The 12,844-nt window shown below is 37.4% G+C and overlaps 1 protein-coding gene and 1 pseudogene across 3 annotated transcripts in view; both read right to left on the bottom strand.

Moving 5' to 3' along the window:
* Nucleotides 1-5,761, bottom strand: part of LOC107666292 (G2 and S phase-expressed protein 1-like) — a 10,663-nt gene extending 4,902 nt beyond the window's left edge. The window contains exons 1-10 of one of the 3 annotated variants that reach the window (XM_016457526.1): nucleotides 5,622-5,761; nucleotides 5,311-5,365; nucleotides 4,962-5,019; nucleotides 3,917-4,556; nucleotides 3,673-3,834; nucleotides 2,971-3,112; nucleotides 2,228-2,626; nucleotides 792-867; nucleotides 500-715; nucleotides 108-393 (exon numbers count right to left, since the gene is read on the bottom strand). In XM_016457526.1, coding sequence (XP_016313012.1) covers nucleotides 108-393; nucleotides 500-715; nucleotides 792-867; nucleotides 2,228-2,626; nucleotides 2,971-3,112; nucleotides 3,673-3,834; nucleotides 3,917-4,556; nucleotides 4,962-5,019; nucleotides 5,311-5,332 — 2,001 coding nt within the window. In that variant the 5' untranslated portion in view covers nucleotides 5,333-5,365; nucleotides 5,622-5,761. Of the gene's footprint in view, nucleotides 1-107; nucleotides 394-499; nucleotides 716-791; nucleotides 868-2,227; nucleotides 2,627-2,970; nucleotides 3,113-3,672; nucleotides 3,835-3,916; nucleotides 4,557-4,961; nucleotides 5,020-5,310; nucleotides 5,369-5,621 lie in introns of all 3 variants that reach the window. The other 2 variants (XM_016457525.1, XM_016457527.1) reach the window with 2 other exon arrangements.
* Nucleotides 5,762-6,139: 378 nt separating this feature from the next.
* The window catches only part of LOC107666293 (plasma membrane calcium-transporting ATPase 1-like), a 17,075-nt pseudogene continuing 10,370 nt past the window's right edge, over nucleotides 6,140-12,844 (bottom strand).

Here is a 12,844-nt window from a genome sequence, read left to right on the forward strand (position 1 = left end):
GCCGGTGCGTCCACAAGCAAAACCTACAATTGTAACATTTTCAGATCTGTTGAAGTTTCTTCTAACACATGTAAAATAAAAAACACTCCAAATAGAGTTTATTTCACCTCTTTAACTTCCTTTTTCTCGGAGATCTGCAGGTGTTTTTGGGTGTCCACTGAGCTTGGAAGTGCTGGGGGTTTGATGTCGACTTGAGGAGGCTCTGGATCACATGAAGGCGAATCAGAGGGACTCTCCACAACTGCTGGCTCACAGGCAGGAGGTTCCTCAGGCTCATCCTCCATATTAAAGACCAGGGAGCAGGGCTGGAGGTCAGCTGGAGGGCAGGTCTCCTCATTGGACACTGAAGTTTGCTTTTCTTCCTGACTCTCACTTTCCTTCATGTTTTCAGGGCTGTAAATGCAAAGTTTGACTTTATACATATAAAGAGATTGTGACAAGCTATGGAATATCAGAGATTTCGGTTTAGATTTAGATGCAGTTTAAGGGCCAAAAGTACCACTTTGAATGAGTGGCAGCTTGGCTGGAGCTCGATGAGTGCTCTGTGACCTGGGAAGGTTTACTCAGACGTGACGCACTCTTGGGTGTGAGTGCAGGGATGCCAGAGATCCGGCGGCTGACTGGGGTGGGAAGAGCTGATGGTCTCCGCAGTTTGCTGCCCATAGCTGAGGGCGTCAGGAGGCCCAATGGAGGACCGAATAGATGATCAGGAATACTGCAAAGACATGTGTCAAAAATAAGAGAATTCTCCAAAAGAAATGAGAAGTTATGAGAATATATTACAATATTACCTCTCCACACTGCATGCAGTCAATAAACTCTTTGGCTTCATGATACAAGGGACGTCAGGTGAGGAGGAAACTATAACTTAATGCAGAAATGTTCTGATTAAATATCCAAAAACATTCAGGTCAACGTTCATGTCATATTTCACCCCAAAATCAAAATAAAAGAATAAGTGCATTCAGCTTTAAAAAGTTATTCATTTTTGTAGAACCATTTCGATTATTTTTTAATCATGAGATTATTTTCATAAAAGCATAATTTTTTTTTGTCTGCAAATTGTCATTATTGTAAGTCATTCAAATCAGAGTAAATATAAGGTGTTGCAACAAATACTACCATAATACAATATTTAAATTAATGTTACATAAATTATGTTCATATAGAAATAAAATATATAAAAACAGAAATATTATGCCATATGACATGTAATTGTAATTTAAGTATTAATGTAATATTAAGTATATTAAACATAAATTTTAAATACTGTATTACATAAGTAAAATAATTAGGAATTCATCAGAGGTATTAAGAATGAATTAAAAATTATTAATTGTAAACATTCAGTATTTAGACAACAGTTTTCATTTTTTTCTACATTAAAAAAAAAAAAAATCTCTTAGTTTATGTGTGACCAAAAAAACAGTCATCAATTTTTCGAGATTATTTATTTTGAATAAATAAGCTTTCCATTGATGTATGGTTTGTTAGGATAGGACAATATTTGGCCGAAATATAACTATTTTAAAATCTGGAATCTGAGGGTGCAAAAAAAATCTAAATATTGAGAAAATAGTGTTTAAATTGGTCCAAATGAAGTTCTTAGCAATGGCATATTACTAATCAAAAATTAAGTTGATATATTTACGGTAGGAAATTTACAAAATATCTTCATGGAACATGACCTTTACTTAATATCCTAATGATTTTTGGCATAAAAGAAAAATTCATAATTTTGACCCATACAATGTATTTTGGGCTATTGCTACTAATATACTTGTGCTACTTATGACTGGTTTTGTGGTCCAGGGTCACACATATGTTTTTTATTATGATAAAGATAATTTGTTGACAAGAAAATGTCTCAAAGCAAAAAGTGTTAAGAGGCTTAATTTTCCATAGGCTAAATATGTATATTTAATTGTAACATACATAATTGTCTATATTATATATTGTGTTTTTGCTATTTTGTACATTGTCTATTTTGTATATTATCTATATTTACTAATATGATATATATTTATATATTGTATTTTATTATGTATGTCCTGTCTTGTCACTGTCATTCTGTTGCACTGTGGAGCTTCTGTCACTAAAACAAATTCCTCGTATGTGTAAACATACCTGGCAATAAAGCTCATTCTGATTCTGATTTTTCTTGACAGGTTTAGAGAGATTCATCCTAGTAGTTCCTATTCATTAACATGACTGTGTTTTTTCTCACCCTCTGATCTGCGAACTCCCTTCAGGGGGTTTGTGGGTGTTGGCACAACTGGGACCTTGAGTTTGGGGTTTCCTCTGAGAGTACTTCCCATCTTGGCAGCAGATGCAGGGATGCTGGATGTAGAGGTGGTCTTTTCAACTGTATTTTGTGCTGGGGTCTGAAGCTGTGGAGGCGGTAATGGATCTGTTTTCTTAAGGGGTGTAGCTTTAACAGGTCTGGGATGGAGTTCAGATGCCATCCTCCCCTGTGTAGAGATGGAGGTCCGTCTGCTGACAGGGGGCTCTGGGTTTCTGGTGACGACAGAGTATTTGCGACTAGAACTTGGCAACCTGCTCACACTGCTGTGTGAACGAGCACCGATGCTGTTAGTGCTGGAGTTCAGGGAGGAATTCAGTTTAGCTGGTGAGAGGAAGAAGATGAGATATGTTAACATAACCAGCAGATGGCAGTAGATACACAACAAGTTTTCAGGTATATCACTTGCATTTTAGTCATTTACTTTCTTAATATGTATATGGTCTTGTAAACAATTAATTCATAAAAATTTAAATCTAAAAGAAACAAAAAATACATAAATACTTTTAAATGTGGATTTAGGCATCACAACATCATAAGGTACAGTATGAAAACTGGGTATTCCTTTTGAAAATGTTTTAATTCAAATTTCAAGGCTATTAATCACTATTTTTTATTGAATATTAACTATAATTAAGCATTATATGATAAAGGTATAAAAAGGTCACCTTTACTTCCTGGAGAGACAGTTAGACTAGAGTTGATGCTGGACACAGATGAGGAAGAGGATGAAGTGTTTCTCCTCCTGTCAACAACTCTTGAGTTCTGAAGTGAAGGAGCTTTAAGAGCAGATGGAGCTCGCAATTCTGTCTAAATGATATAGAAAAAAGTTTAAATATATAATTTTTGAAAATCTGTAATAACCAATTACCAATGGTGTACATCCTCTTATTTTGGTAATAAATTACACTAAATGACAAAACATGCCTATTCTACAACCTACACTACAGTTCAAAAGTTTAGGGTCAGTACATTTTTTTTTAAAGAAATTTATTTTATTCAGCAAGAATGTATTAAACTGATCTAAACTGACAGAAAAAAAAAACATTTATAATGTTACAAAAAAGTTGTTGTTTTTCAAATAAATTCTATTCTAATATAAATCTATTAATCAAAGTATATCACAGTTTCCACAATTTTAATTAGCACAACTTTTTTTTCAACATTAATAATAAATGTTTCTAGAGCAGCAAATTAGCATTTAAGAATGATTTCCAAAGGATCACGTGACTGCTTAAAATACATTAGAAAACTTTTTTATTCTAATAATACTTCACAATATTACTTTGCTATTATCAACAGTTACATAACCGTATTATCAAAAGTTCTTGAAGAAAATAACAATATACAACAGTGGCAGCTCCTTTTACCTTGTTCCGGGCTGGAATGCTGCTTCTTCCTGGTAAACTAGTGTTAAAGGACGAATCACTGACATCAGAAGCAACACTGGTGTTATCGGACAGAAGGTCTTCAGAAGAACCAGCTCTCCTTGTGTTTCTACTGCTGGGACTGCGCTTTAGCCCAACATTACCCTGAAAAACATTGATACATTCAAAGTAAATCTTAATGTTAAACACTAACAATCTATAAATAAATAGAGGGAAGGGCTCATACTTTGCTGAGAGGAGGAGGAAGCCTAGTTTTAGTAGCCGGTGGCAGTTTGGTGCTGGAGGAAAGCCGCGAGTTCCCTTGTGCTGTGGGTTTCCTGGGTAACACCCCACTACTAGCCACAAGGGCTTTGCCTCTAGTAGCCATCTTAGGCTGTATCACAGCGGGCCTGACTGGACTCGATGTACTGAGACGTGGCTTACCAAACCCGGCCGTCCCGTTAGCCTTCAGCATATGCTTCTGAATGGCAGGTGGAAGCTGCTTCATCGGGCTGTCCTGCACAAGAAAGGTCTCTCTTTTGATGGGACTCAGAACATCAGCTGGCTTGCTAAACATGTTCAGTTTGACTGTGTTGTCCAGCTCAAACGTCTCCGTCACCTCGGCTTGGCTCGAGGAAACAATGCTGCTCTCGGCTACAGAATCTGTGACGGTTTGCTCGAGGTGGCTGGCGAGTAGCTGAGCTTCTTTGCAGATTTCATCAAACTTCTCTCCTGTAAGCGGACTCCAGCTGGGCTCTTCTCCCAGAGACGGGCCGCTGCTTATACTGTCCGTCACATGAATCTCCACTCCATGAGAAATGCATTTCTCTTTATGACTGACCGGACCCATGAAAACCTCGTCCTCAACATCGTAATCTCCTTTAGAACTATGAAAGAACATTTCCACATGATGTATATCATCATAAAATATATATATATATAAAAACATTATAATTCTTATTGTATAGCACACATTAAAGGAATAATCAGCCAAAATTAAAATTCTTTCATTATGTACTCATTCTCATGTCATTCCAAACCAAACCATTTAACCAAATTAAATCAGTTCATCATATCAAGGTCAAGTCTTACTAATTTTGTTATGTGCTTGTGTCATTTTTATTAGTTGTATTTTTGTTCTATTCAGCTTGATTTTAATTGAAATTTTAGTAATTGTAGGACTCATTGTCATTTCAGTTTTTTTGTTTTATTTTTGTGTTTCAAGTTTAGTTTTTAATAGTTTTAATTTAGTATGTTCACTGCCTTGAACATATTGAACATGGAAAACAAACCTTGCAGGTGACAATGAAACGTCAAAGTCAAATTTCTCTTCAGCCAGTGAAACAAAATCTAGAAGAAAAAAAACACTAATTAATACAAAGAAAACCACTGATAAAATTATATTTTAAAGTATGTTTACATATGCCAAATCAGTGTTTATTTTCTGTGGCTTGTTACAGTACACTTACAAAAAAATGTTTAAATACTGTTGTTGGTCTTTTGGACATGAACCATGTTAGTGTTTTTACCATGGTTAACCACTGCATTACCATCTGCTAGTATCACTGTACCATTGTACCACTCAAGTACTTTTTGTAAGGGTAGTTTAGAGATACTGTAATTAAATAAAAAGATGATTACCACGGTGAGTGAGAGATGCCATCTTCAGCCAGGAAAACAAACGGAGGCCAAAGTCCTGCTAACATTAGTTTACAGTTAATGTGTTTCCGTTTTTTTTTCCATTGCACGTTTGAGACATCAGCAAGTACTTTTAACCCAACTTAAAATACTCCAAATAAAGCTAACGATTCTCAATAAAAAGAGCATTTTAGTCTAATAACCAACACATAAACATAATGCAAGTCATGGAGCTCATGTATTCATACGGTTTACTCAACGATCATATTCTAATTTGATCTTAAAACAGATTACTGATTACAGAAAACACTTACTGTTTGTTGGATAGAGCTCTCGGGTTATATTTATTAATTGTAGTGTTGACTGCTCACATTAAATAACTGGCACTAGCGATCTGTCTCCACATTTCAAACTTCGTGGCCACTGGCCAGCCTGATTTCGAAGATCACGTGACATGAATGCTGCTACGGGATTGGTGGAGCAAGTTTCCGGAACGCAGTCTTCGTGTTGAGTGACGTTGCGCCAGTAGCCCCTCACTGCACTAGATCCAGGGGGCGTGGTTGCTCCGTTGCGCAGGAAAATAAAATAAAAAGAGCATTTCTGATTATTTTAATGCACATGAATGGTTAAGTACGCTATTTTATAATCTAATAATATTGTAAAATATATACTCGATAAGATTCAAATTAAAACCAATGATTAGGTTAAGCTAAATATGAATATTTTATTGTCAAAAACCATACACATAACTTAAAGACTTCCAAATGTAAATTAAACCACAATAACCATTTATATTTACAAAATTATTTTCCATAAATATCTATCCTGTCCCCCTCTCTCTACCACTTTGCTTCCTGTCTACTCACTGTCCTATCATAATAAAGGCAAAAACAATGAAATAATTAAATGAAATATTCATTCCCAAAATGGGAATGAAACTACAGTGAAATAAAATGTACCCACAAATTCTCCCTGTTGCTTTCCTACTTGCTTTTTCTAATCTTGTATTGTTTACTGTGTAAATTTCTGTAACAAATCTTATAACATTTTGGTAAAACCTTTAACATGTCCCCACAATGAATAATATCTGCAGTAAATAATAAAAATACTTCATATTACCATCACAATAATTCATAAAACAGCATCTTGACAAACTCAGGGGACTTGCGTGGTGTTTTTGAGTCCTTGTCTGCGGTTTAAGGAGGTGGGGTGGATCAAAATTGATAAAACACTCTAAACAGAAAATACACTGTTACATTTTAGCATAGCCTTCATCATTGGTTGATTTAAAAAGAAAAAAAATCAAGACAAAAATGAGCACAATGTACCACTGTAAACCTGTTAATATTTCATTCCCTTAATACACCTTGAATGCATCATTTTTGCGAGTGCAGTTAAGCTACTTTTCATGAACTTATAAGCCTGTAATCAATGACTTTTACTGTCCAGCCATACCCCTTTAAAAATCTTGATGCATTATCATCTAAGGATTCCTAGCTTTCTAAAAAATCTAAATCAAAACTGATTTAGAGGCAAATAGTGCACCTTCATAAAGTGTTTGCTCACAATTAAACAGAGCAGCAACTACATGTGAACCTTTTTCATCCAAAATAATAATTTGCCCAAAAACTCCCCAATATTTGTATCTATATGAACAGCCAAAACACCTTATATCAAAATATTTGAATGAACAAAATATAAGAGGAAGGAATTTGAACATTTGAGCAACACCGTTCATTCCCAAACCATACACTTTCAGGGTGTGCAGGCCAAATGTGAAAAGAATGAAACGAACCCCCATGAAATTAAAAAACAAAACAAGTAAAACAAGTTTTGCTCCTTTTCCAGTTCACTATCAGAGGCCCAGAAGCCCTGATTTTGTACATAACGTGTCCTCGGTTGTTGACGTGATCTGACGTAGGGTGGATTATAGAGAGGTTTCCAGACTGTGCAGTGGGCTTCCAGGCGTCGGAGAAAGGATAGTTTTGGCTATATCTTTGTGCTGATGGAAGCCCCTGTTGTCAGATGCATTGTTGTTCTGATTAGGGGATAAAACTGGAGGCAGTGGGGAAGGAGTCTTGTTTCGTTTAGTAGGTGCGTCCTCCTCAGGGTCTGTGTCATCGATGAGAGGGATGGCTGGTTCTGAATCCTCAATACGGAACTCTGGGTGGCTCATGAAATTGTGAATGGAGCTGCGAGACTCTGGCGTCTCCAGGCCTTCGTAAGGAGACATGGAATCCCGGAAAGCATTAACCACACGGATCTGAAGAAAAAGCACCAAATAAAAATCAGAGGTCAGTAGCATTCTACCATTTAGAATTTTTGTTGAACTTATAGTTTAACATGCACTCATTCATATTTTTATAATGGATTTATATTTTAAGATTGACAAACTGAGTCTGGGACAAAATCTATACATTTAAAATATAAAAAAAATAGCAAAAGGTAAGACAAAAAGACACTTTTAATGTCACCTTAATAAAAAATTAAATCAAACTTAGGATTTAAAGGGTTAGTTCACCCAAAAATGAAAATTCTGTCATTAATTACTCCCCCTCATGTCGTTCCAAACCCGTAAGACCTTCGGGACACAAATTAAGATATTTTTGATGGAATCTGAGGGATCTCTGACCCTCCATAGACAGCAAGGATATTACCACGATCAACACACAGAAACGTATCAAGGACTTCGGTAAAATAATCAATGTGACATCAGGAGTTCAACCGTAATTTTTTACGAAGCTACGAGAATACTTTTTGTGCTCAAAAAAACAATAATAACATAATTTATTCAGCAATTCTTCTCCCCGAGTTACCATCTTCCGCCATTTTGGAGAGTACCCCAGAACATAGTCAACGTAATGGACGTTGTTTACGTTCAGTAGACAGTGCGTGCGTGCTGAACGTAAACAACGCTCATTACATTGATTACATTCTGGAAGATGAACGAAGACGAACTTATGGGTTTGGAACGACATGAGGGTGAGTAATTAATGACATAATTTTCATTTTTGTGTGAACTAACCCTTAAGGCATGAAATGAAAGAAACCTCATGTAGTACCTGTGTCTGAATTCTGTTGAGACCCCTGCACCACAGAACCTGCCCCCTTCTTAGCTCCATTTCAGCGTGGTCGATTTCATCCAGGTCTTCCATCTCCTCCAGCTCATCTTCAGGGATCTCCTCCTTCTGAGTGCCATGACCTGCTGTCATCAGGAACTTCAGACGACTTGTGGGAACGGTGGAAATTAACTGTGGGTCGGAGGTGAGGAAAACAATACATCACCCAGTGCATAATTTCAAAAGTCATCAGCAGTTAAAATGCTTTTCAAGGCCTACCTGCCCCCAGAGAAGAGAGCCAAAGCCAAGGAAGACACACCATAGCCACTGCTCAACAGAGAGACCTACACAGCTAAAAGGCTTCCCTCCAAACTGCATGATTACAATCTAAAAAACCAAACCATGTTGGGATTCAGAATTGTTGATAGTTGATCAACATAGGCTTATAGAGATTACAATGTGACGTACCTGGATTACAAAGGTCCCGAATACGATGGAGCAGAAGATCATGTTATTGAAGATGCCATCAAAAACATTTCTCTCACTGTGGATCTTTCGAGCGTTAATTTCGTTAAAGAGCTGCATCATCACAAATGTGTTAAAGACGATGGTGTAGTGCTCTGAAGGAGGGGCGTGAAGAGGAGTGTTCCTGCCACTGTCAATGTCAAAGATCTGTTCACCTGTGAAAAAAAATGAATAGCTGGTATACTCTGACTGGATGCTCTAAATCCGGGTTACACAACAAGTTACAATACTAATATTTCTATATCAAATTCTTCACTTTCAAACATTCAAAACTAAATAGTTTGAGTTTTTATTTTGGCAGAATACTGCTAAAACCTCTGCCCACAAAAATGTTGGAAATTAGGCGAATGTGTAAATAAAGTGAACCAAGCGCACGTTGCGTTTATCAACTTGCAATTCCCTCACAAACCCCCAGGGGTTCGTAAACCACCATTTAGTAAACCCAGCTCTAGATATTTTGGGTGGTACTTACCGGCAAACAGCAGTGTGAAGATGATGGTTAGCTGATATACAGCATGTCCGAGGATGTTCTTCATCATGGTGCGGGAAATGAGAGGCTTGTTACGGCCGTATGGTTTACGCAACAGTAAAGCCTCAGTGGGAGGCTCCGTTGCCAGTGCTAGTGATGCAAATGTGTCCATAATTAAATTCACCCACAGCATCTGTACAGCTTTGAGAGGGGAATCCTGTGTGGAGAGTTGGACAAAGCAAAAAGTTTAATAGAAAGAACGAGGTGGCAACGAGGACAGGAGAAAGTGGAAGCAGAAGTCTAACCTGTGTGATACAGGCTCCAGTAAACGCCACAATGACAGCCACCACATTGACTGTCAGCTGAAACTGGAGGAACTTTGAGATACTGTCATAGACGTTCCTCCCCCACATCACTGCCTTCACAATGCTGCTGAAGTTATCGTCTGTCAAGATAATGTCTGATGCCTCTTTGGCCACATCTGTACCAGCAATGCCCTAAAAAGACAGGTCAAGACAGGTCACTGTCAAATTTCATTAACTTTAATTTTTCAAGCTTGTTCATGCTTATTTTGGAATACTACAGGATAGATGCCATATAATTGAATTTTATGCGATTAAAAACAAGGCATTAAGACATTATGCAAGTACTAGACTGTAAATTTCAAAACTCACAACTTTTAAAACTGTTTTATTCTAGTGAAAGTTTCTTCTTAAAGACGATATGTAATCAGTATGTTGTTAAAGGGTTAGTTAATCCAAAAATGAAAATTCTGTCACCCTCATGTCATTCCAAACCAGTAAGACCTTCATTCATCTTTGGGACTCAAATTAAGATATTTTTGATGACATCCAAGAGCTTTCTGACCGTGCATAGACAGCAATGCAACTGACACGTTCAAGGCCCAGAAAGGACATTTTTAAAATAGTCCATGTGACATCAGTGGTTTAATCATAATTCTGTCAGGACCACTATCTTCAAAATAACTGACACTTAGAATACAGTTTGGTTTGGCGGTATGGTTCTGTTCTGGGTAAAAACTCCCTGCTCATTCATGGCTGCATGAATAATAATAATAATAATAAGCAGCAATAATAACCCCCAAGGGTAAACAGAACAAAGCAGATATCATTAATGTACTTAATGATATTTAAGTGTAACACATTACTCGAGATAAAAGGAGTCTGATTCAACAAGGAATATCAGACAGCCGAGTCCTGACTGTGGCAAAAGGAGGAGTTGGGGATGGAGGAGGGTAATTTGCTCCTGAGCAAGCAAAAAAGCCGCTGAATAATACTGAATAGAGCTTACATAGGAATGCCGTGATAGGTGATATGCCGTGATAGGTGATAGTCGTATTCCTATAGGTAGATGTGATCAAATTAAATATGCCACTACCCTGACCAAGATGTACTCAGATTAAATTTGCAACTTGGTTTGAAACATAGCTAGATTCTTTCTTCTTTAATTTATTCAGTATACAGTATTCATTTGCATTTGTTAGGTCTATTATAGTGATGTGCTAGTAAATCGTTCAATTCTGAAAAAAAAATGTCCTACCATTGCAAATCCAACGTCAGCTTTTTTTAGCGCAGGGCCATCATTGGTTCCGTCTCCAGTGACAGCAACTACTTGTCTCTGTTCTATGATGGTGCTATCAATTATACCTTAAAGAGACAGCAAAACATTTTATTTGCAGTCAGACTGCAACATTCACCACAATTTTAACAATAGTCCTGTTTAAAACGTATTACCTTTGACCAACGTATGCTTATCAGTTGGAGAAGATCTCGCAAGTACACGCAGTTTGGGCCAGATCTTGTCCAGGCGCTCTTGCTCAATCTGAAAATATGATGAGGCCTTAGTATCAACCTTTCATTCGAATAAAAACTGATACATTTTTTATTTTGACCCCCTCACCTCTCCAAGTTCATTGCGTATCCGTCTGTTGAACTCTTTGCCTTCAAGGCACAGGAAGTCATCACCCATATGGAGAATGCCGCACTTGGTTGCAATAGCTCGAGCAGTGTTAATGTTATCCCCTGTGACCATGCGCACAGTGATGCCTGCTCGCTGGCACTTCTTAATAGCATCGGGGACCTGTGGCGATTATACCACCCAGGGTTAGGTGTCAACAAACACATGCTGACTTACAGTAATGAGCACCTCAGCATGTCTTTGCTTTGTTTTCACTGTCAAATGCATATTTTCCATGTAAACTGGAGGGAATAGCAGGGTCATTAATAATCAAGTGAGCAGTTACCTCTGGCCGAACAGGATCCTCAATGCCCACCACACAAATGCAGGTAAGTCCAGTCAATATATCTGCCTCATTATCCCAATCAGGCTCCCCGTCTGAAACAGGGAAGTCCCTGTAGGCAAGGCAGATGGTCCTCAAACCCTCAGAGGCCATGGGCTCAATCACCTTATTCACCATGTCATCCCGATCAATGGGCCTGAAGACTTTGGCTTCACCATTGGCTGAAAGGAATTTACAGCACCTGGGGAAATATTAATTATTATTAAACTATTATAACTTTTTGGAAAGTTAATGATACAAGTATGTAGTCTCACTTCATATTTAAAACTTTGAACCATGCAGATTTCACATCGGGTTCAAGTTTTCATGTCAATTTGCCGCGTTGACCAACAGAAAGTTGCTTGGTTTGAAAGTGACTTCCATGTGAATGGTGCTTCAAGCATCGCTAATATTATTGAGAGTGGACAAAGGACTTCTTTGTCAGCAAAATTTTGCTAATGTAACAGCATCTTTAGTGTTTTCAAACTTTTAAATGGTCTATTTTTCCAGGAAAACTGGACTAAAATGACTCAACCTGAACTATAAAGATGTCTGACCAATGAAATGATCTATTGAATGAGAACATCCCTCGCCATAATAATACCACCTGTATTATTATCTAGCAAATAGCAAATCACCTGAAAATCATTATCATCTGAAATATTAAATGTGCACTTACTTCTTCAGGAGGATTTCTGACGCTCCTTTGCAGGACTGTGCTCATGGATTTCCTCACTGAGTTGAAGGTGTATACTTTGTACAGTTTTTCCTCAGGATATTCATTGCGAATGGCTTGGTAATCTTTTCGTAAATCAGTGGTAAACCCTAGCAAGGCACATTCAGTTTTGTTCCCAACTTGACGGGGCAGACCGCCCTCTTTCTCAGCAGGCTTGACAAAAAAAAAAAAGGCATTTATGAAAATCATGAAACCAAGTCTAATCTTACAAAAAATTTTGCAAAAATCACATAAATAACTAAACAAGATTTAATGCAGTGTGGCCCAAAAGTCTAAAATCACATTGATTTCTTTAACTAAATAATATCTTTCTTTTTTTTTTAAATAAATAAATATCTTTAAACAAACATGAATTGAAATTTGAAATAAAGATGTCACGTTGCACACACACGAGGGACGAGGAGACGCTGGAGAATATGTTGACAGGACTTTATTTGCATGAACCACCG

This window comes from Sinocyclocheilus anshuiensis, unplaced genomic scaffold (genome assembly GCF_001515605.1).
Source record: "Sinocyclocheilus anshuiensis isolate Anshui unplaced genomic scaffold, SAMN03320099.WGS_v1.1 scaffold1225, whole genome shotgun sequence".
Classification (NCBI taxonomy): Eukaryota; Metazoa; Chordata; class Actinopteri; order Cypriniformes; family Cyprinidae; genus Sinocyclocheilus; species Sinocyclocheilus anshuiensis.